This window comes from Oenanthe melanoleuca, chromosome 26 (assembly GCF_029582105.1).
Source record: "Oenanthe melanoleuca isolate GR-GAL-2019-014 chromosome 26, OMel1.0, whole genome shotgun sequence".
Classification (NCBI taxonomy): Eukaryota; Metazoa; Chordata; class Aves; order Passeriformes; family Muscicapidae; genus Oenanthe; species Oenanthe melanoleuca.
The window spans coordinates 2,192,947-2,216,095 of NC_079359.1; the positions used below are offsets into that span (position 1 = coordinate 2,192,947).

The 23,149-nt window shown below is 63.9% G+C and overlaps 1 protein-coding gene across 9 annotated transcripts in view; it reads right to left on the reverse strand.

Annotated features, from left to right (window-relative positions):
• PLEKHA6 (pleckstrin homology domain containing A6) overlaps nt 1–22,142 on the reverse strand; it is a 54,028-nt gene extending 31,886 nt beyond the window's left edge. For 6 of the 9 annotated variants that reach the window (XM_056511386.1, XM_056511385.1, XM_056511388.1 and 3 more), the window contains exons 1-3: nt 21,954–22,142; nt 21,600–21,676; nt 21,167–21,224 (exon numbers count right to left, since the gene is read on the reverse strand). In XM_056511386.1, coding sequence (XP_056367361.1) covers nt 21,167–21,224; nt 21,600–21,676; nt 21,954–22,036 — 218 coding nt within the window. In that variant the 5' untranslated portion in view covers nt 22,037–22,142. Of the gene's footprint in view, nt 1–114; nt 214–21,166; nt 21,225–21,599; nt 21,677–21,953 lie in introns of those variants that run through there. The other 3 variants (XM_056511393.1, XM_056511389.1, XM_056511391.1) reach the window with 2 other exon arrangements.
• Between the last annotated feature and the right edge of the window lie 1,007 nt (nt 22,143–23,149).

Consider the following 23,149-nt stretch of genomic DNA (forward strand, 5'->3'; position numbering starts at 1 on the left):
TGCCACAGCCTCGCTCTGTGTGCCACAACCACGCTCCGTGTGACACGTCCAGGCTCCGTGTGACAGGTCCAGGCTCTGTCACAGCGCCGCGCTCACACACACGCTCACACTCACCGGTGTCACCGCGCGTCCCCTCCGCCCGCTGCGCCACTCGCCGAGCCGGTGGCTCTCCCGCAGCCGGCCGGGGCGGATGATTTCCCTTCCAAGCCCATGGAGACCGTCATTGGTATCAATCATTAACAGCCGCCGCAGCTGCCGCCAGCTTAACCCCCTCGGCTCCGGGCGGAGCGCCAGGAGCCATCCCTGCCTTTAATGGCACCGTGACACGGCGATGTCACCGCAGGACAACCGGCCGGGCAGGAAAAAGGGATCCAAGGGGTCCCGCACCCCCAGGGCCCCGCAGCCACCCCTGCAGTGTCCCCCCACCCATGTCCCCGGGACACGAGCGCTGGGAGCAGCCCCGCGTGTCGCCGGGCTGCCACATCCAAATTGTCACATCTGAATTGTCACATCTGAATTGTCACATCCTGGCGGGATCTCTGCTGTCCCCAGGGTGGTCCTGGGGGGCTGAGCCCCGCCAGGAGCGGCTCGGAGGGGCAGGGGCCGCTCCCTCCAGCCCAGCCAGGATCGCAGCTCGGCGCTCCCGGAGCTCCCTCTCCCTTTCCCCGCAGCTTTTCCAAGGAACATCGATGGCTGTAACTTTATCCCGGCGTGTTTACAACCCAGCTGCGGCTCTTGGCTCCCTCAGCCGTGCCGGGGGCCAGCTCGGCTCCCGCTCAGCGGCCACACGGTGCTGTCACAGTGTCCCTGTCCCCTCCCCACCCGCCATGCCACGCTGCGGGGATCAGCACCTGCATCCCCATGGAGAGGGGGCTGGAGGAGGAGCACGAGCGCTGTCCCTGCGCCGGAGCCCTGCGAAGGGTGGACAGATGTCCCTGTCACCTCCCCCCGCCCCCGCCGTGCTGCTGGCCGCGTTACCCAACCTGCCGAGGGGTTGAATGATTAACCCCGGGCTGCGCCGGCTCCCCGCGCTGTCCCTGCACAGCCCCGCGCTGCGGTGGCACCTGGGGACCCTGCGTTCTGTCGCCACCAGCCCCCAGGAGCATCCCACGCCAGCTCCCCTCAGCTTGTCCCCAGAAACACACCGAGTCCCCACGCCTGTCCCTCAGCCCTGTCCCTCACCCTGTCCCATGTCTCACGGCTCTCAGGTACTCACAGCACCGCCACCACCGCCCAGCTCCCGCTTCCCGACACGGCCACCCCGGCAATTTCACCCTTGTCCAGCCCCAGCTGCAGCGCCGGGGGCGTCCGGGCTGGAATGATCACAAACAGCCTTGGACAAACATCTGCACGGCACCACCCCGCGGGCTGCAGCCAGCCCGGCCGCGGGATGGTTTCAATCACGCTCAAATCCCACTAAAAGGCCACAAAACCGCGCAGAGGAGCGAGCCAGGCACGGCAGCTGATAAGGGCTGCAGATGTGGGGCTCGGTTTGGCTCCCCATGTCCGATGTGGGGCTCGGTTTGGATCCCCGTGTCCGATGTGGGGCTCGGTTTGGATCCCTGTGTCCGTGAGATGCTGTGGAATGGGCACAGCTTTGGGAATTCCCATTCCCCACAAACTCCTCGCGAACACCCCGAATTCGAAGCATCCCCCTGCTCCCAGCAGTGATTCCTGAGGCTCTGCAAATCCAGGAGCTGCAATTCCCGCTCCAGCCCACCGGGATGGGCCGCAGGCTGAGCCCCAGCCTGGGCTCCATCAGGTTGTGCCACTCCCTGCAGAGCCTTTTGACGGTTTTTGGATAAATTCCCCAATTTTCCGCTGCCGGATCTCTCACAGTCAAAAAAAAAAAAAAAAAACAAAAAAAAAACCAAAAAATCCAAACCAAAACCACAAACACGGCACCCAAGATGGGCACAGGCAGCGGCAGCTCCCACATCCGTGCTGCCGCCTCGGGATCCCATTTCCCGGCGGGGTTTGGAGGCTCTGGATCAGGGGGTTGGGCAGCGCTGGCTCTGCCCCAGCCCGGGAGCTGCAGCTCTGCCAGGCCTCCCGTGATTCATCCCAACCCCGCGCCCCGACCTCCCGCAGTCAAGCCCCGACACATTCGGCACATTCCTGGCATAGCCGGCCCCGCGGAGCCCCACACCTGCCGGAGCGGGAGGCTGGGAAGGTGCCAGGGGGAGATTTATGGATCCCAGGCACGGTCCCAAGGCCGGGATGGCGGGGCAGCAGCGGCTCTGCTCCAGTGACACAGCAAACTTGTCACCGTGGGCAGCTTGTCACCTCCCCGAGCGTCCCAGTTGCCTTGCTGGTGCTGTGCCACACGCCACTCGCTGGGTCGGGCTGGGTGTGAATGGGGAAATTCTCCTTTTTTAGATCAGATCCCGCACCTTGCCGGGGCTGGGAACAGCCTGTCACCCGCGGTGACACAACCGCGCGGGTTGCGCAAGGGCTCGGCACCAAACAGCTCCAAGGACGGGAGCAGCGCCGGCCCCGGGCTGGCCCTGGTGCCTCTCCGGCCCCAAATCCATCTGTGCCACATCCCACGGCCCCGGGACCGGCCCGGGGTGGCGGCCTGGGTGCCAGGAAATGTGAGGAGAGGCCAAAAGCGTTCCCGAGTGCCTGGGAAGAGCCACGGTGGAGCCAAGCCTGGCACTCATGGATGCCACGGCAGCCCCAGCCTCGCCAAAAAAAATGGGCACGTGCCCACCTCACCAAACTCTGTATAGAAAAGAGACAAAGATCCCACAAATCAGGTTTGCCCTAAGCAAAACGATCTAAAAAAACCGCACTCAGCACTCCCCAAATCCCAGGATGAGGGGATCTCAAATCTCAGAACCCGCAGCCTTTGCCAAGATTTCCTCTGGCTCTGAAGCGGTGCCATCCCTTGGGACATCCCGGGGGGAGTCACAGCCTTTCCCTCTGCCGTCCTCGGATGCGACAACCCTGGTTTAATGTCACCACCACACCCTGGTGTGCCTGGCACGGCCGGGAGCGGCTTCCCGGTGAATCACAGCTCATTCCCAGCTCCCAACCGCGTCCTCGTTAGCGCCCCAAGCCCGGAGCAGCCCCGGGGAGCAGCTGCGGGGGGAAAGCCAAAAATCTGCTGGAGGAAAAACAGAGGGAGCCGAACCCCCCTCGCACACACCCAGCCAAACCCTGGGAGTGTCGCAGGAGGCGCGGGGACAGGACACACCTCTGTGTCACCAAGCAGCCCCGGCCCTGTCGCTTGTCCCCGTCCCAGCGCCACCTCCGCAGCGCAGGGCCGGGCCGGGCTCTGCAGGGCGAGCTCTCGCCCTGGGTGAGGCTCAGGCACCGTGGGATGCTTCCAGTTGGAAATCGGGACAGCTCCAGGCCGCAGGAGCCCGCTGTCAGCTCCCCCTTCCTTCTACCTCACAAGCGAGTGCGGCCCCGTCTCCCTCCGCCCCGGGGGAGGAGCAGCCTCGGGATCCGGGGAGGGAAGCTGGAAGGACGGGATGGCTGAGCCGGGCTGGAGCCGGGCTGGAGAGAGCCCCCGGCGCTGCCTTTGGCAGCAGCGGAGCAGCTCGGGATGGTCAGAGGATTCCCTCTTGGAATGCTGTCCAAAAATGTCACAGGATCCCTCCCAAAAATATCACAGGATCCCTCCAAAAGTGTCACAGAATCCCTCCCAAAAAATGTCACGGGATCCCTCCAAGGGTGTCACAGATCCCTCCAAAGGTGTCACAGGATCCCTGCCAAAAATGTCACATCCCTCCAAGGATCCCTCCAAGGATGTCACAGGATTCCCTCCCCCCCCCCATCCCCGCCATGGAATGCTCACAGGATCCCTCCCAAAAATGTCACGGGATCCCTCCAAGGATGTCACAGGTAGCCAGGACCAAGGAGCTGAACTGAGGAACTGGAACAGACCGAGGAATTGGAACTGGTTTGCTTGGCCCCAGGAAGAGCCAGAGGCTTGTTCCGTGTTTCCACAGGGCACAGCTCTCAGGGACGGGGCTCTCAGGGATGGAGCTCTCAGGGATGGAGCTCTCAGGGATGGGGCTCTCAGGGATGGGGCTCTCAGGGATGGAGCACTGATGGATGGAGCTCTCAGGGATGGATCTCTGAGGGATGGGGCTCTCAGGGATGGATCTCTGAGGGATGGAGCTCTCAGGGATGGGGCTCTCAGGGATGGGACTCTCAGGGATGGGGCTCTCAGGGATGGAGCTCTCAGGGATGGGGCTCTCAGGGATGGAGCTCTCAGGGATGGGGCTCTCAGGGATGGAGCTCTCAGGGACGGGGCTCTCAGGGATGGAGCACTGATGGATGGAGCTCTCAGGGATGGAGCTCTCAGGGATGGAGCACTGATGGATGGAGCTCTCAGGGATGGATCTCTGAGGGATGGAGCTCTCAGGGATGGAGCTCTCAGGGATGGGGCTCTCAGGGATGGATCTCTCAGGGATGGAGCTCTCAGGGATGGGGCTCTCAGGGATGGAGCTCTCAGGGATGGAGCTCTCAGGGATGGAGCTCTCAGGGATGGGGCTCTCAGGGATGGAGCTCTGAGGGATGGAGCTCTCAGGGATGGGGCTCTCAGGGACGGGGCTCTCAGGGATGGGGCTCTCAGGGATGGAGCTCTCAGGGATGGGGCTCTCAGGGATGGAACTCTCAGGGATGGAGCACTGATGGATGGAGCTCTCAGGGATGGAGCTCTCAGGGATGGAGCTCTCAGGGATGGAGCTCTGAGGGATGGAGCTCTCAGGGATGGGGCTCTCAGGGATGGGGCTCTCAGGGATGGAGCTCTGAGGGATGGAGCTCTCAGGGATGGGGCTCTCAGGGACGGGGCTCTCAGGGATGGGGCTCTCAGGGATGGAGCTCTCAGGGACGGGGCTCTCAGGGATGGAGCACTGATGGATGAAGCTCTCAGGGATGGAGCTCTCAGGGACGGGGCTCTCAGGGATGGAGCTCTCAGGGATGGGGCTCTCAGGGACGGGGCTCTCAGGGATGGGGCTCTCAGGGATGGAGCTCTCAGGGATGGGGCTCTCAGGGACGGGGCTCTCAGGGACGGGGCTCTCAGGGATGGGGCACTGATGGATGGAGCTCTCAGGGATGGAGCTCTCAGGGATGGAGCACTGATGGATGGAGCTCTCAGGGATGGAGCTCTCAGGGATGGAGCTCTCAGGGATGGAGCTCTGAGGGATGGAGCTCTCAGGGATGGGGCTCTCAGGGATGGAGCTCTCAGGGATGGAGCTCTCAGGGATGGAACTCTCAGGGATGGAGCACTGATGGATGGAGCTCTCAGGGATGGAGCTCTCAGGGATGGAGCTCTCAGGGATGGAGCTCTGAGGGATGGAGCTCTCAGGGATGGGGCTCTCAGGGATGGAGCTCTCAGGGATGGAGCTCTCAGGGATGGAGCTCTCAGGGATGGAGCTCTCAGGGACGGGGCTCTCAGGGATGGAGCTCTCAGGGATGGGGCTCTCAGGGACGGGGCTCTCAGGGATGGGGCTCTCAGGGAAGAGCAGCTGGCACCGTGGAGCTGAGGGATCCCTCCAGCAACTGCCTGTGGCTCCATGCCTCCCATTTTCCCTGGGTTTGTGTCAGGGATGCTGTTCCATGCAATTGGAACTGGTGTCCCCCAACCCAGACTGAGCCAGGAGCCACCAGGAATCGAGAGGATGTGATCCCAAATCTCAGCTCCTTGGGAAAGCAGGGAAAAGCCATCCAAGCCCTCAGCCTGCCCCGGTGCCTTCTCCCCTCTCACCTTTTCCTGTCCCAGCAGGATGGAGTGAGCTCAAGGAATGGAGCAGGATGGAGCCAGGACTGAGCTCAGCCCCAAACCTGCCCCCTGCCAGTGCTGGAGAGTTCATCCCCAGCTCCTGGGCATCCCATGGATGGCTGGGAGCCATGGGATAGAAACCACAGCAATCCCAAATCCCACAGCAGGCCAGGGGAATCCCACCACAGCCATTCCATAGCAGGACAGGGAAACCCACCACAGCAATCCCAAATCCCACATCCCACATCAGGACAGGGAATCCCACCACAGTTATCCCACATCCCACAGCAGGACAGGAATGATCCACCACAGCCATCCCACATCCCACAGCAGGATGGGAATGATCCACCAGAGCCATCCCAAATCCCACATCCCACATCAGGACAGGGAATCCCACCACAGCTATCCCACATCCCACAGCAGGACAGGAATACATGAATTATCTACCTCAGCCATCCCACAGCCCACAGCAGGACAGGAAATGCTCCAAACCCAGCACACCCACAAAATGCTGCCAAACAGGGGCTGGCGCACCTGCCACTGGGATTTGGAGGGGGGAAGGAGCTTTTCCAGGCTCCAGGAAAAACCCTGGGAAGCGTGACAGAGCCCACAGGGAAGGGTGACTCCAAAAGAGCTTTTCCTCAAACACCCCTTTAACGAGAATGAAGCAGGAGACAGAGCAGGGTGATTTGAAGCAGCACTTCCAGGAGATTTTAGTTGGAATCTCCAGGAGAATCCCTCAGGGCTGCTCCCGCAGGCTTCAGTGGCACAGGGAGACCCCCCTGAGCTGGGCAGGAACCCCCTGAGCCGGGCAGGAACCCCCTGAGCTGGGCAGGAACCCCCTGAGCCGGGCAGGAACCTCCTGAGCTGGGCAGGAACCCCCCCAAGCTGGGCAGGAAACTCCTGAGCCGGGCAGGAACCTCCTGAGCCGGGCAGGAACACCCTGAGCTGGGCAGGAACCCCCTGAGCCGGGCAGGAACCCCCTGAGCCGGGCAGGAACCTCCTGAGCTGAGCAGGAACCCCCCTGAGCTGGGCAGGAACCCCCAAGCCGGGCAGGAACCCCCTGAGCTGGGCAGGAACCTCCTGAGCTGAGCAGGAACCCCCCAAGCTGGGCAGGAACCCCCCAGCCAGGCAGGGACCCCCTGAGCTGGGCAGGAACCCCCCAAGCTGGGCAGGAACCCCCTGAGCCGGGCAGGAACCCCCTGAGCCAGGCAGGGACCCCCCAAGCTGGGCAGGAACCCCCAAGCCAGGCAGGAACCCCCTGAGCCGGGCAGGAACCCCCTGAGCCAGGCAGGGACCCCCCAAGCTGGGCAGGAACCCCCAAGCCGGGCAGGAACCCCCCAAGCTGGGCAGGAACCCCCCAGCCAGGCAGGGACCCCCTGAGCCGGGCAGGAACCCCCTGAGCTGAGCAGGAACCCCCTGAGCTGGGCAGGAACCCCCCAAGCTGGGCAGGAACCCCCCAGCCAGGCAGGGACCCCCCCAGCCGGGCAGGGACCCCCCCAGCCGGGCACCAGCCGCCTCTGCCCTGCTCCCGGCCCTGCCAGCCGTATCCTGCTGCCACACCTTCCCTGGAGCTCCAGCAGGAATTAACCCCTGGCAGAGCGTGGCCAGGCCCGTGCCCGCCGTGCCACCTGCCCGTGCTGTGACACCCGGGGCTGCTCCAAACCCGACCTGCAGCTCCCCCAGCGCAGCTCAAACCCCTCCAGCACCTCCATCCCTGTCCCTCCATCCCCTCAAGCCCGTTTTTAACCCCACCGAGGCGGGGCAGTGAGGACGGAGCTCGGTTACCTGCTCCAGGTGCTGCCGCGGGCAGGGCGGAGGGGCAGGACCGAGGAGAAGAGCCCGGGGCTGGCGGGGAAAGGACGGGAAAAGCTCCGGTGGCAGGAACAGCCCGGCCGATAAGCGAGGGCTGAAACCCGAACCTGCAGCTCGGCTCCTTCCTATATAAACACCCCGCACACCCCCGGCCGCGCTGCCTCTCACGCCACTCCCGCTGCTCCCGGGCCACGCCAGCGACAGCGACAGCGACAGCGACAGCGACAGCGACAGCAGCGCTGCCCGAGCCCTTGTCGCCAGTCCTGCCCTCCCCCGTGCTGGTGCCAGCCCAGGGTGGAGCCTCTCGCTGCTTTGGGGTGGTGCTTCAGGTGTGGTTGAGCTCCCGGGGCGGTGGGAGCGGGATTTGAGCTTTGGGAAGGGGACTGGGCACCGGGTGGGCACCGGGCACATGGGCACGGGGGAATGAACCGTGTGGGAGAAGCGAATAATGCGGGGTTTAACCCCAAAAAAAACCAGGTGGGAGGGGCTCAGCGCGCTGCTGGGGCACCTGTGGCCGTGGGAAATGTCCCCTTTCACTGCAGTGTCACCACAGCGTGCCCGGTGCCATCCTGTGGGGACTCTCGACCCCCTGGGGACGCGGTGGCTGCTGGTGGCCACGCCGTGCCACCACTGCGCGGCTTCCTCGTGCCACCGCGGGACTTCCTTGTGTGGAAGGACTTCCCGCCCTTCCTGCCGCGGGACACAACCCTGCCCTGTTTTTCCCAGTTCTTCAGGCTCAGCCCCAAACTGGGATGGCCGCATACCACGGGCGAGGCTGGGCTGGGAGCTGCTCCAGCCCGAGGGGCGAGCGGGGCCGGTGGCGTGTCCTGCTCAGGGATCATCCCGGGAATCATCCACGGGAAAAGAAAACCCGGGAGCGCGGGTGAAACCTCTCCGTGACACATCCGAGGGGACATGCCCGTCTGTGACCTCTCCGTGCTGGGCAGCTCTGTTTTTCTCACATCCCTGCGCTCCCAAGGCTGGATCCAGCCGGGAATTCTCCCGCCGGGGTGCGGGAGCCCCAGGAGCTCGCAGCCAGATCCCCGCCCCGCTTGCACAAGCGGCCCTGGGGCGCAGCAGCAGCAGCCCCAGCCTGTTTACAGCAGCAGCCACCTGCTGCTGCTGCCCGATCCCGGCAGGAAGGGCTGCAGCTCCTGAGCCGCCCTCTGCCACCCATCCCCAGCTGGCTGCACAGGGCCACCTGCTGTCCCCAGAGCCCCCACGGCCACCTCAAGGCGTGGGGACACTCCCTGGTGCGGCGCCCTGAGCCTCAGCATCCTCCAAAGGTGTTTTGGAAAAGCAGATTTGGAGGGGTTGGGTTGAGCTGGATTTCTTCCCCACGGCCACCCTGAGGATTTTGGCCCCTGGGGACAGCACCCACCGTGCCCCGGGTGTGAAAATCCCCCCCTGGCAGCACCCAAAATCACCTTCCAGCACCCAAAATCCCCGGGGATGGAGCAGGGAACTTCCAGCACGGTCTGGGGCTCCTGCCAGCACAGACAGGAGAACCTGGGAGCCTCTGCTTGGGTGTTTTGAATGCACAGTCATCAAACTGACCCCAAGTAGGAATTTTTTCTTCAGTTTCTTTTGTTTAAAGAGAAGAAGCAACGGAGCCAAACCCCCCACACCATTCCCAGCCCCCATTTCTGCCCCATCCACACGAGGAAATGTGCGGTCTCCACCCTCCCAGGGGCTGCTCTGTGACCCCAACCCCACACCGAGATTTTGGGGGGATCCTCGGTCCCAAAGGGGGGGTTCAGCCCCTCCAACACCTCCCTGCTGCCCACCCCCAGCAGTGGGACCTGGAACATCCCCCCCACCCCCCCCTGCTCCAGCAACCCGAGCCTGAACCCAAGGTCCCGCTTATCTGCAGCACAAGCATGTCTGGTGATAAGGCTGGGATGAGATAAGGCCACGGCAGCCTCGGCGCTATCAGCAGCCCTTCCTCCAGCCCTGCACCCCAAGGCTGAGGGGTTCAGCACCCCCCAAAATCCCCCAAACATCTCCCACATCAACCTCTCGCTTGGACGAGATTTAAAACTTCCATCCCACTCCCCACTGGTTTCCCAATCAAGCAAAGCGCTGGTTCAGGGGAAAGGGGAAAAATTAAATTAAAAAAACAAAAATTAAAAAAAAAAACCAAGCCAACCAAATAACAAATAAATCACAAAGCAGAGCAAATAATGTGTCAGGGTTCCCCTGACAGCACGGGGGGGGCACACCCAGCCCGGCTGCATTAGGTGAGCCGCAAAAACTGGAATTGCAAATCATCGCTGCTCAGCCGAGCTGAAAGGAGAGCCGAGGAAAACAAACCCAGGAGCTCACCTGGGGCTCACCTGAGCCTTCCTCCTCCTCCTCCTCCTCGCTGCGGGCACCGCGGGCTGAGCATCCCCCGAGGGCTGCCCGGGAAAGAGGAGCAGAGCCCAACCTGGGGAGAGGCTCCAGGGGTCACCCCAAAAGCTGAGCCAAGCCCCGGTGCCCCCTCCCCTTCCCGGTGCCAGCCCCGGGATCTGCCCGTGCCTGGGCACCCGCGGTGGAGCCAGCCTGGGGTTAAATTGGAGAATTAAAGGAAAAAAAATCCCAAATCTGCCCCCTCGAGTGGGGTTTGTGTGCCAGCAGGGTGGCACCAGCAGTGGGGTGGCACTGCTATAGCTGGGTGACCCTGCCAGCAGGGTGGCACTGCCAGAAGGGTGACACCACCACAGCGGTGGCTTTTCCTCTGGGGCAGGGCGGGTCAGGGAAAAGGCGACGGTGACAGCGGGGTGACACTGCTACAGAGGGGTGGCACTGCCATTTCTGGGTGCCATGGCCACAGCGGGGTGACACTGCTACAGACGGGTGGCACTGCCATTTCTGGGTGGCATTGCCACAGCGGGGTGACACTGCCACACTGGGGTGGCACTGCCATTTCTGGGTGGCATTGCCACAGCGGGATGACACTGCTACAGAGGGGTGGCACTGCCATTTCTGGGTGCCATGACCACAGCGGGGTGACACTGCCACACTGGGGTGACACTGCCATTTCTGGGTGCCATGGCCACAGCGGGGTGACACCACCAGCTGGGTGATATTGCCAGTGGGGTGACTCTGCCACAGCAGGGTGACACTACCACAGCAGGGTGACATCGCCATAGCGGGGTGTGGCACCCCCGTCGAGGGGACACTGCCATAGCTGGGTGACCCTGCCAGAAGGGTGACACTGCCACAGCGGTGGCTTTTCCTCTGGGGCAGGGCAGGGCGGGTCAGGGAAAAGGCGATGGTGACAGTGGGGTGACCCCGCCACAGTGGGGTGACACTGCCAGAAGGGTGACACTGCCAGCGGGGTGACGCCTGGGGTGGCACTACCAGTGAGGTGACACCGCCACAGCGAGGAAAAGCGGGGGCGAGGCAGGGGGAGTCCCCACGCCCCCCGGAGCAGCCGGGGCGAGCTGCCAGGCTGGCACGGGCACCGCGGGGACACGCCACCGCCCGGCGTCCCCAGTGCCACCAAGCCCGGACATCCCAAAGTCTCTCCGGGAGGTGTCCCAGGAGCCGGGGCAGCCCCCGCGGAGGGCTCGGGGTGCGACACCGGGGGCACGGCCCGGGGCAGGGGAAGCGCTTTGGAGCGCGGGCCCGCCGCAGGATTGCTGCCTCATTAGAGAGCAATTACCGGCTAATTATGGGATGGCAACACCCAAACCCGATCGGGAAATGGGGCTGCTGGGTGGCGGCGGGTGCGCGCGTGCACAGGAGCACACACCCCATCCCCCGCACCCCCCAAAAAAACCTCGGGAGCCTCTGGAGCAGGGGTGGGACACGGCACGCGAGGTCAGTTCCTGCTGGGCTGGCTCCGTGCCTCAGTTTCCCCGGTTGAGGAGGCGTTTCCTGCTCCCAGCCTCACCCCTGAGGGATCCAACAGCCCCAGCGCCCCCTCCCTGCACCCCAAAATCACCCGCTGTGGCTCTGCCTCGGGGGGAACCCCCCCAATCCCACGGACCCCATCCCGTCCTTCTCCAGCTGGCATCGGGATCATCCCATGGGATGGGAATGGGGTTTGTGCTGCCCCACTGCCCCTCCCGGGCCTGGTGGCACCGGGAATGGGGTGACCCGGGAATGGGGTGAGCCGGGAATGGGGTGACCCGGGAATGGGGTGACCCCAGCCCTGCAGCCCCGCTCTCGCCATCCCATAGCCCAGGCGCCGGTGGCTGCAGAGGGCAGGTGAACTTTAGCCCCATGAATCGCATTCCTGCGGCTCCCGCTTATCTGGGGTGCGCCTGGCAGCAGCCAGAGAGGCCACCAAGGACACGGGGCAAGGGGACAGCACGCCGGGAGTGGTCCCTCCAAACCCCCCTGGACACCCAAAACCCTCCTGGAGGTCTCTCCAAATGGTCCTGGACATCCAAAACCCTCCTGAGGGTCTCTCCAAACCCTCCTGATCCTCCAAATCTCTTCTGGGGGTCTCGCCAAGCCCTCTTGGATCTCCAAAACCCTCCTGGGGTCTCTCCAAATGGTCCTGGACATCCAAAATCATCCTCGGGGGTCCCTCCAAACCCTCACGGGGATCTCTCCAAACTCCCCCGACCTCTAAAACGCAGGGCCAAGCTCGAGGGGAGTGGGGAGGAGACGCGAGGGGACAGGGACAGGGACAGGACACCCTGGTGGCACCTCCGGGCACGGGGGGAGAGGAGCCGGGGAAGGAGAGATCTGAGCTGCCCTCGGGAACTCATCAATCACCGCAGCCCCGGGGATCGCAGCGAGCTCCCGAATTCCCTCATCGCCCTGACAGGAGAGCAGAGGAGCGCCCGGAAAGGTCACTGCGTTCGCACATCCACAAACGCAGGCGTTTAGGAACAGCAACGAGAAGGAGGGAGAAAAAAATCCGCCGTGGAAAAGAGGGAGGAAAAAAAATCCCTCCGTGGAATAGAGAAAAAATCCCTCGTGGAGGAAAAGGGAGGAAAAGGAAAAGAGGGAGGAAAAAATCACTCGTAGAAAAGAGGGAGAAAAAAATCCCTCATGGAAAAGAGGAGGAAAAAAATCCCCTCTGAAAAAGAGGGGGAAACAAATCCCGATGGAAATGAGCCCCGGGAAGCGGTGCCGGGCGCGGGCTCGTCCCGCGGGACCGGCCGGGCAGGGCTGGGAGGCGCCCGCGGCTGCCGGACCGGTCCCGGCTGTTCCACCGGAGCCCGACCCACGGCTCGGCATCCCCGGGGCTCCGGGACGGCCCCACGGAGCCACCCGAGCCCTTGGAGGCTGCGTGGTCAGGGGGGGGCTGTCCCCAGCCCTGTCCCCAGCCCGGTCCCCATGGATCGGCAGCGCCTCATCCTCCAGCTCAGCTGCACCTCAGCACCCACCGCGAAGGGTCCTGCACTTCCAAAACCCTCCCGGACATCCAAAACCCTCCTGGACACCCAAAACTCTCCTGGGGGTTTCTCCAAACTCTCCTGGGGGTTTCTCCAAACCCTCCTGGACTTCCAAATCCCTCACAGCCGCTCCCGCCCCGGTTGCACGTAGAGAGGGATCTCCCACCCTTGTCCTGAGGAATCCCTGGTTTTTGTTGGTTTTTTTTTTTCTTTTTCCACCTGGATGTGACATCCAGGCCTCGCTGTCACCGAGCAGCCGGAGCAGTTGCGTAAGGAAAGCTCGGAGGGGGAAAACGGCGGCTCCGGTGGCTGCAGCAGGAGGAGGAGAGGAACAACAACAGCAGGAGCGGCAGGGAAAAGGATGCGGGAATCGGCGGGAGGAGGATGCGGGAATCGGCGGGATGCGGGAATCAGGAGGATGCGGGAATCAGGAGGAGGATGCGGGATATTCTCTCTGCTCCGTCACCGCCAGGATAAGCCCCAGCCCTCCCCAGTTCCAGCCCCCCCAGGATCGGGGACGCGCCGAGGATGGGGAGGGATGGTCCGTGGGATGCCCCGCGTCCCGTCCTGCCTCCCCGCTCCGAGAACAAAGGGATGCTCGGGAAGGCTCCGGTGGGATTTGGGAGCAGCTGCGCGGCCACCGCAGGGCTGGGAGCTGCGAGGGGATTTCACCAAATCCCAGAGTCTGGAGTGGGCGGGGAGATGGACTGGGGGGACACGGCGTGGGGGGATCACGGACACGGCCCAGGACCACACACACAGCCCAGGATCACGGACAGAGCACGGGGGGATCACGGACTCGGCCCTTCCCCGGCCCGCGGGGTGTTCGGGGCTGGGCGTCTGTCGCCGAGCTGCCAAACACACACAAAAAGCGTCTCATTATCCCCTAATTAGTGCCTTGCCAGCTCCTGCAATTAACACCCGTGCAGGCGGCTGTTGTTGAGGTAAACAGAGGGTTTGAAGCGCCCTGGAGAGCCGGGGGTCCCGGCGAGGCGCGGACCCCCCATGGGCCGAGCCAGGAGGGTCCCACTCAGCTCCAGAACCCTCCGGGAGAGCTGGGCAGGGAACAGGGACCCGTTCCACTGTCCCAGGCTGCTCCAAACCCCGTGAACCCGGCCTTGGACACTGCAGGGATGGGACACAGCTCCTCTGGGGAATCCATACCAGGGCTTCCCCACCCTCACAGGGAACAATTCCATCCCAAAATCGCATCCATCCCTGCCCTCTGGCAGTGGGAAACCATTCCCTGTGTCTGTCCCTCCATCCCTGGTTCCTCCCCAGCTCTCCTGGAGCTGCTTCGGGAGGGGCTCTGAGTTCTCCCTGGCGCTTTCTCTCTCCCATCCTGGCTCCAAGCAGAGATGCTCCAGCCCTGGGAGCACCTCTGTGACCTCTGTACTCGCTCCAGCAGCTTCACTTTCTCCCAAAACGAGCCCATGAGTCAGGAGCAGCGGGGTTGGACTCGGGGCTGCCCCGGAGGAGGCCGAGCCTCCTGCACAGCCAGGTGTTCATTCCCTGGAAACATCAAAGGAATCGCCCGGTTCTTAAATGGCCTTTCTCCGGCTGACCCAGAAACGCGGATCAAGAGCTGCCTCATCCCTTAATTGAGAACTTGGTGACTTTGAATCTTTATTAAAGAGCTTTAGTGAATTCGCAGATTAAGGGCACGACCGGCCGCTGCCACCATCCAGCCTCATTCCCTGTCACCAACCCTGCCACCATCCAGCCTCACTCCTGCCACCATCCCTGCCACCATCCAGCCTCATTCCCTGTCACCAACCCTGCCACCATCCAGCCTCATTCCCTGTCACCAACCCTGCCACCATCCAGCCTCATTCCCTGTCACCATCCAGCTTCACTCCTGCCACCATCCAGCCTCATTCCCTGCCACCATCCAGCCTCATTCCCTGTCACCAACCCTGCCACCATCCAGCCTCACTCCTGCCACCAATCCAGCCTCATTCCCTGTCACCATCCAGCCTCACTCCTGCCACCATCCCTGTCACCATCCAGCCTCACTCCTGCCACCATCCAGCCTCATTCCCTGTCACCATCCAGCCTCATTCCCTGTCACCATCCAGCTTTATTCCCTGTCACCATCCAGCCTCACTCCTGCCACCATCCCTGTCACCATCCACCCTCATTCCCTGCCACAATCCAGCTTTATTCCCTGCCACAATCCAGCCTCGTTCCCTGCATGCCAGCGCCGGGGCCACCTCCCCCCGCAGCTCCAGAGTCTTTTCCCTGCTCCAGCCTGGCTCTGGAGCTCGGGATGCTCTCTGGACAGGCCCTGGAAAGGCTCTCTGTGCTGCTGCCACTGAGTAAAAACCAGAATCAAACCCAATCCTGCGCTGCCTGCACAGAACAACCCAATCCCAGGGGATTTTCCAGTTTGGGTGATGGAAGGAGCTGGCAGAGCTGCAAGGGGGGGCTCCACACGTGCCCATCCCTCCTTCCCTCCCTCCCTCTGCCTGCAGGTTTCCATCTGCCCGTGCCCCGTGTGCTCCTCAGCGGTGCCATGAAAAACAGGGATGTTCTGGATCATCCCCTCCCCGCGGGGCAGGGGAAGGGGCTGCAGGGGGGGCAGGACTGTGCTGGGTGGGCGCAGAGCTGCGAATGCTGGGGAGGAACGGGGCTGGAGAGGAAGGAGGCTGGAGAGGAGGCAGCGCGCTCCTCAAGGCGCTGTTCCTGCCTGCTGCTGCGGATTATCGTGTTTTCCAAGGAAAACAGGAGTGGGGGATGCTACTATCAAATCCTGGGAGAGACAGAGACAGAGAGAGAGGAGCAGCAGGAGCCGGAGCCGCGCGTTCCCTTCCAGCCGAGCTCTGGGAGAAATCCCCAGCCCGGCTGATTCCCGGGGGCACAGATGGAGCAGAAAACAGCCCCAGCCCTGCCTGCCTGGCTCAGCAGGGATTAAAAACCCCTCACTGCCCATCTGGGGTGGGTTTTGTGCTCGAGGCCAGGCCTGGAAGTGGCATGGGGGGTCTGGGTCCGTGACAGGCACGGACACACTGACACACTCACCCGAGTGACGGTGACACGCAGCCAGGGCCACGCTGTTGTCCCTGGTCCCTTCCCCTCGGCGGGGACAAGCTGGTCAGCGGTGCCCTGGTGGCGCTGGCACCTCAGCAGTGCCAGCCACGTCCTTCAGCCTCCTGCCCGTCCCTCCTCTGCCTCGTCCTCGCCAGCCCGGCGGCTGCTCCCGCCTGTTTCTATGGGAACTCGGCAGGAAAACGCGGTTTGCAGCGCCAGCCCGATGCGCTGCCAGCCTGTCACCCTGTCACCCTGTCACCGCCTCTGCCAGGGCACCTCTGGGCACACGGGGACCCCTCCCCACAGCCCCTGGCCCCGTGGGGTGTCCCTGGCAGCCAGCAGGGCACTGGTGGCCCAGTGCAGCAGGATGGGTGCCCATGGTGGGCTGGGGGTCCCCTGCAAACACCAACTGTCCATAAAGGCTGGATTTTGGGATTTTTATGCTGGGAATTGCCACCCTCTCTCTGGAGTCCTAATCCTAGCTCTGTGTCCCTAAGGAGGTGGCTTGGGGTGGGTGACAGGCCCAGGTGTCCCCCAGCCATGGCCCTGCCAGGCCGAGGAGGGAAGGAGCTGCCTTGGGAAGCCTCTCCCAGCCAAGAGAGGGGGACAAGTGCAGGTCTGAGCAGGACAGAGCTGGACAGGAGCTCTGCTTTCCCACGAGGAAACACCAGTGAGACCCAGGGGAAGGAGCTGGAGCAGCCACATGAACACACCGAGCCCTGTGTGAGCAGGGCTGAGCATCCCGGGATGAGCTCAGCGCCGGGGATGGAGCAGGAATCACGGGGGGAATCGTGGGGGAACCACAGCGGGATTTATGGGGGATTCATGGCAGAACTCCTGGGGGGATTCATGGATGGATTCATGGAAGGACCACGGCGGGATTCATGGAAGGATTTATGGAGGGATTCACAACGGGAATCATGGTGGGATTAATGGATGGATTCAGAACAGGAATCATGGAGGGATTCAAGGTGGGATTCATGGGGGGATCATGGAGAGGTCACGACGGGATTCATGGAGGGATTAATAGAGGGATCACAGCAGGATTCACAGAGGAACCATGGTGGGATTCATGAATTGATTCATGGAGGGATCACGATGGGAATCGTGGAGGGATCCATGGGGGATCGCAGCAGGATCCACGGAGGGATCCATGGGCAGACTCCCAACAGGAATCGCGGCGGGGTCCCTTGCTGCTGCAGACGCAGAGAGCCGCGGGGTGCCGCGATCGCGGCCGCAGAGCCGCGCAGCGCCGCAGCCGCCTGGAGGGAAGAATCCTGCAGCAAGCGCGGCCCCGCTCCCTCCGCTGCCGGCCCTCCCCGCACTCGGGGATTAACCCAGCGGCTCCCGCGGCCATCTGGAGCGGGGGCCCGGCCCCCCCTGCCCCCAGGGACCGCGGGCCGTGGCGGGGCCAGGTGCTGCGGGTCCCGGAGGCGGCCAAGACCCCGCACGGAGGTGACGGAGCGACCAGACACCCCAGCCAGCGGTCAGCTGTGGGGTGCCCAGCGACCCCGAGAGGGGAGAGGCCGGTCCGGCCCCTTCCGCTGGGGTTTAATAGACTCGTGGCGTATGAACATCCCCATCATGTGATGAATCAGAGGCTGCTTCCCTCCGAGCTGCGAGCGGCGCAACAAAGCTGCGATTGAGGGCTCGGGGCAGCGGCTGCGGCTCGCGCGTCTCCGGCACCGCCAGACACCCCCCGGTGCAGGGGGGGCCCGGAGCGGCGGCGCTGCCCTTCCTCCGGCCCGGGAGGAGGAGGAGGAGGAGGAGGAGGAAGGGGATGGCTCTCTCTCCGCTCGCAGCAGGCAGCGAAACGAGCCGCGGAGCCAAGGGAAGGTCTCGGCTTCCCTGGGAAGCGCCAGACGACATCTCAGCCCCATCCATCACATCCCGTCCCCAGCACGGCGCGGGGGCCAGGGGAAGGGTCCGGCCCTTCCGAGCCCCCCTTCCTTCACCAGGATGGGGTTTGGGGGTGCTGAGACAGCGAATAACGGGGCTCCCCCAAAACCTCCGCGCTGCTCTGCGCCTGCAGGGAGCCGGGGCCAAGCCGGGGTGTCCAAACCCAGGGGATCCCAGCCCGCAGCGTTTGGGGTTTTGGGGACACAAACCAGCTCGCAGCCCATAAACACACGGCGGGGGCAGCTCGAGGGGCCCAAAAGCTCGGCACGAGGGGCAGGGGGTGCAGGGGCAGCCGGGGGGTGCCGGCCCCACAGCGCGCCCTGCTCTGGCCATGGGGCTGGAGCGCAGCAGCCCCCCCCAATTTTCCCTAAAAAATCCCCCCAGCACCAGGAGGGGGTGCGCTGCGCTCTGCGCCCGAGATGAGGAGGAGGAGGAGGAGGAAGAAGAGAGGAGGAAGAGGAAGAGGAGGAAGGGCGCCGCGCCGGAGGCACTCACCGTGCGGGGCGGGCAGCGGCCGGTCCCCCCCCGCTGCCTACGGGAGCAGCATCTTCCCGGGCACCCCCAGCCCGAGCCCGAGCCGGAGCGGGAGCCGGAGCCGCAGCCGGAGCTGGGCATGCTCGGGGGCCACCGAGCGGCACGTGACGCCGGGCTGGCACCGAGCGGGGAGGGGGGGCCCGCGCCGCCCCCACCGCCCCCCATCCCCGGGGGCACCGGCCCGACCCCCCGTGCGCGGCACCGAGGGGAGCCGCGACCCCGCAGGGGCTGGGAGCGCTGCCCACCCCCCGCACCCCGCGGGGATCGCGCTGCTCCCGCATCCCGGGGGCGGCCTGGACCCGCATTCCAGGTGCGGGGGCGAGGCAGGGACCGGAACTCCCTGAGCATCCCCGCGGCGGGGGACAGAGGGGACTCTGCTCCCTTTGCCCCCTCCCAGTATCCCGGCTCCTGCATCCCAGCGCTGGGATGGGGCACAGAGAGGTCCCTGCATCCCTCCTGGATCAAGGGACAGCCAGGACATCCCTGGGCATCCCTCGGGATCTGCATCTGGCGGGGCAGGGGAGCCCCTTGGGTGCCAGCCAGGTGTGGAACCCTCTGGAGTGGGGCGGGCTCTGCACCCCTGAGAGAGACGGGGCGGCAGGACAGCCCCCAGCAGCTCAGCTGGTGCCCAGCGTGGCTCAGGTGGGATTCAGACCCCTGGCCCAGCCCAGCAGCTCCCAGAGCTGGGCACGGAGGTGCTGGCACTGCAGGTTGTGGCGCTACAGCGATGGCAGCATGCCCTGGTCCATGGCACTGCCCTCATTCTGCCTGTCACAGCAGCCAGGCTGTGGTGACACCTTGCTGACACCTGCCATGCCCCGGTGACACCTTGCTGACACCTGCCAGGCTGTGGTGACACCCTGCTGGCACCTGCCTGTGCCCAGCTCGGGCTCAAGCCCCTCACGGACCTTCCCTCCTGGGTCTGGGGACAACGGGGAAAGGGAAAACCTCCCTTGATCCCATAATCCCCCCATGAGCCACGGGGCATTAGGGGCTGGGCAGGGGAGTGGCTTTCACTGGATCCTCCTGTGTCCCCAGAGCACGGGGGACACCCTCCCTCCCTGCCAGCCCACAGGGGGTGCCCCACATCCCACTGTCCTCCTGCTTCCCAGGAGCCCCCCAAAAACAGCCAGGAAAAACTGGGGGAGCCCCTCAGCCTAACCAGGCAGGCTGAGCACCCCAGTGTGGTGTTCAGTTCCCTGCACCAGGAGCTGCTGGAGCAGCCCCCACCCCAAAACCACGGACACAGCAGGGCCTTTCCTCCTGCAGGCAGAGCTGGGGGCAGGATTGCGATGAAAATCCCATGGGAGCTCCGGGATAGGGACTGGGTGCTGCCCACCCACACTCCGGGCTGGCATCCCCCAAATCCTCCCTTCCCCACAGCTGGGCCCAGCGCCAGCCCTGGAGGACAACGGCCACCCCTCGGTCCCCTGGGCCCCAGGTGGGGCTGGCAGGACCCTCCCCCAGCCCTGGCTGGTGGCCACCACCTTCCAGTCCCCTTCCCTGCCCTGCTGTGACATTCCCGGGTCCTGGGACACACAGGGAAGGTGGTCCATGACTCGGAGCTCCAACCCCACCTGGAAGGCAGCCCCAGCCCCACTCCCTGCTCTGCTTTGGAATTCCTGGGTCCTGGGACACACAGGGAATGTGCTCCCTGCCCCTGGGGTCACAACTCCAACCCCACCAGGTGTCCCCGGAGCAGCCCCAGCTCCACTGTGACTTTCCCAGATCCTGGGACACGCAGAGAGTCCCTGCTCCAGAGGAGGCACAACAAAATTCCACAGCTCCAGCCCGACCTGGAAACTCCCGGAGCAGCCCCAGTCCCACTCCCTGCTCCGCTGTGACATTCCCGGGTCCTGGGGCACACAGGGAAGGTGGTCCCTGCCCCCGGGGTCACAATTCTGATCCCACCAGGCGCTTCCCGGCGCAGCCCCAGCTCCATCCCCTGCTCCGCTGTGACATTCCCGGGTCCTGGGGCACACGGGGAAGGTGGTCCCTGCCCTGGGGTCACAATTCCGATCCCATCGGGCAGCTCCATCCTCTACTCTGTTGTGACATTCCCGGCTCCTGGGACACTCACAGAAGGTGGTTCCCGAGCTCACAACTCCAACCCCACCCGGAGCAGCCCCAGCCGCGCTCCCGGCCCCGTCTGGAGCTGCCTGAAGGACACCTCGCCTGCGCTGCCCGGATCAGAGCGGCTGATCCCGGCCCGCCGGGGGATCTTTGCTCTCGCCGGGGTTTTATGGCTGTCTGGGCACACAGGGAAAGCTCCGGGTTCCAGATAGGGACGGGCTCAAGATCCCGTCTGGAACAGCCTCACCCGGCAGGACCCGGAGCCCCACGCGAGGCGAGGCACAGCCTGCAGCTCTCAGCCTGTCTAGACACCAAAATCGCCTCGCCACGGCCCCAGTCCCAGCACCGCAGGCAAGGAAGGGGCGAGAGGGAAATGGGGCACAGCCCGGTGGGATGAACCGGGAGCGGCGCCCCGGGCTGGAGCCTCCCCGAGCCGCGCTCCTGCTGCCCCGGGGACCCTCCGAGGCACCGAGCTCCTCCCCACACCCCCGGGAGCCCCGCAGGAATCCCCCGTGGGCTCCGGGGGATGTTTCCCTGAGGGATGACGCGGGGGAAGGGGTGGCCGGCTCGCCCACCCCACCCCGGAGCTCCGAGGAGAATTTTTGTTTTGCATCTGGGATGGGCGTTTGGAGCTGCAGGTGCAGAGCCCAGAGCTGGGGCTGGTCCTTCCCGATCCCTGCCCGGAGCTGCGGCATCCCGGGATGCAAAAGCTTCTCCCCACCGCTCCCTTCCCACTTACTTGATGAAGTAGAGGCCGCCGTGCATGGTGGTGTCCACCTCCCAGCCGCGGGGCAGCCCTGCGGGGACAGGCCAGCAGCGGGGTCACCCTCCCTGTCCCCCCGAGCACCCCCGGGACCCGCAGGGTGCTGCGGGCAGGGATTGAGGAGCGATCGCGGCGGTTTGTGCTGCCCTGATTGACTCTCACAACGTTCAAAGTGCATTTCTGGAGAAGTTTGAGGCCCCTCCTCATCAGAGACCACAAGAAGGAAGGGAAAGTCCCCCAGGAATGTCTCCAGGTGGGGAGAGACAGCATCACCTCGCACAACCCCCCAGCCCTCCCCGGCTGCAGCCAGCAGCTCCTGGCTCAGTTTTGGGGGTGTCCTTTGCATTCCCGGAGGATTCCACTCCACATTTCCCAACCCTGACCCCCAGGAGCCGGGCCCGAGCCTCACCTGCGCAGGAGAAGTGCCCGCTCTGGATGGAGTAGCCCGTGCCGGGGTGCACCCAGCTGGTGGATTTGGTGTCGTCGCTGCGAGGGACAAGGACAGAGCGGCTGTCAGCACCCCCGGGGGGCTCGAAACCCCTCCCCATCTCCGGGCAAGGCTCTTGGCACCACGGGGAACTCTCCAGCCGAACGAGAGGGTTTTAAGGAAGAGGGGAGTTGGCTCCAGGAAGGGAGAAACGCGAGGACAGGAGAGGTGGCTGCGCCATGGAGCAACAGCCGCGACCTCGCTTCCACCCCAAACCGAGCCCCCCACCCTCTGCAGCCCCCGAGCACCCACCCCGCTCCCCACCCCGGGCCGTACTCGATGAAGAAGATTCTCCCGTCCCCGCAGACGCCGTAGGTCCACCTGCCCGGCAGGTCCAGCCACTCGATGTCATCCCCCATGGGGGTGGCACGGGGGGCTCTGGCACGGAGCAGCCAGGACAGCGCCCGGCTCGGGCACTGCCCTGCGAGGAATCCCGCTCTGTGCCCGGGAGCAAAGGCTCAGCTCAGCCCTCCCACCCCGGCTCTGTTCGCTGCGAATAACCCGGGAGGGAGGGAAACGAAAAAAAAAAAAAAAAAAAAAAAAGAATCCCGACCAAACCCATGGAGTTTAACCCCCTCGGAGCCGCGGTGCGCAGGGCACCCTCCCAGCCCGTCACTGCTTCCTCCAGTGCCTACTCGCTGTAATTACCGTCAATTAACTCGAGGTGAGTAATTATGGAGTTGTTACTTCCCTCTCCTGTTCATTTGGAACAATGTCGGATTCTTCTGGCCCGTCTGATCTCGCAGCCAAGCCGTATGTAGGGCACCCTGATGATTATCTGCGGCACTTATGGGGCTGCCCACCGGGTATTTTCTCTCTCAGCCCTCAATTAAATGTCTTTTAAGGCCAAAGGTGGGGTCTGGGAGGCACCTGGGCCGATGATTGAAGGAGCCAATTCGCCCTCCTGTCTCAGCGGCGCCTTTGCAAAGCTGCTCGTGGCACCAGCAGGAAGATCCTGGCTCGGGAGAGGCTTCAGAGGCGGAAAAGAAAGGAAAAAAAAAACAAAACTCCTGGTTCCCAAAAACTCCCTGGTTCTCAAAGCAGGGATTTTAGTATTACTAAAGTCGGAAGAGACCTGCAAGATCAAACTGAACATTTGATCGAGCACCACCGCGGCCACGGAACGATCTCAGGGATTTTCCTGCTCAGTCTCCACATCAGAGCAGCTCCCCGCCGGGATTTGGGGAAACCAGTTCCCCGAAAGCTTTTCCCGGAGTTCTTTGAACCACTGGATGAGAAAAACACGTCTGGTTGGTCCCTTTGGGAGAGCAGGGATGGCACCGTGGCGCTGCCACCGTCCTGGGCAGTTTCACCTGGAAAAGCTCCATTCCCTGAGCACTTTCACCTGGAGAAGCCCCATTCTCAGGACATTGTTTCCCCTGGAAAAACCCAATTCCCAGGGCATTGTTCAACCTGGAGAGGCATCATTCCCTGAGCATTTTCACCTGGAGAGGTACCATTCCGTGAGCATT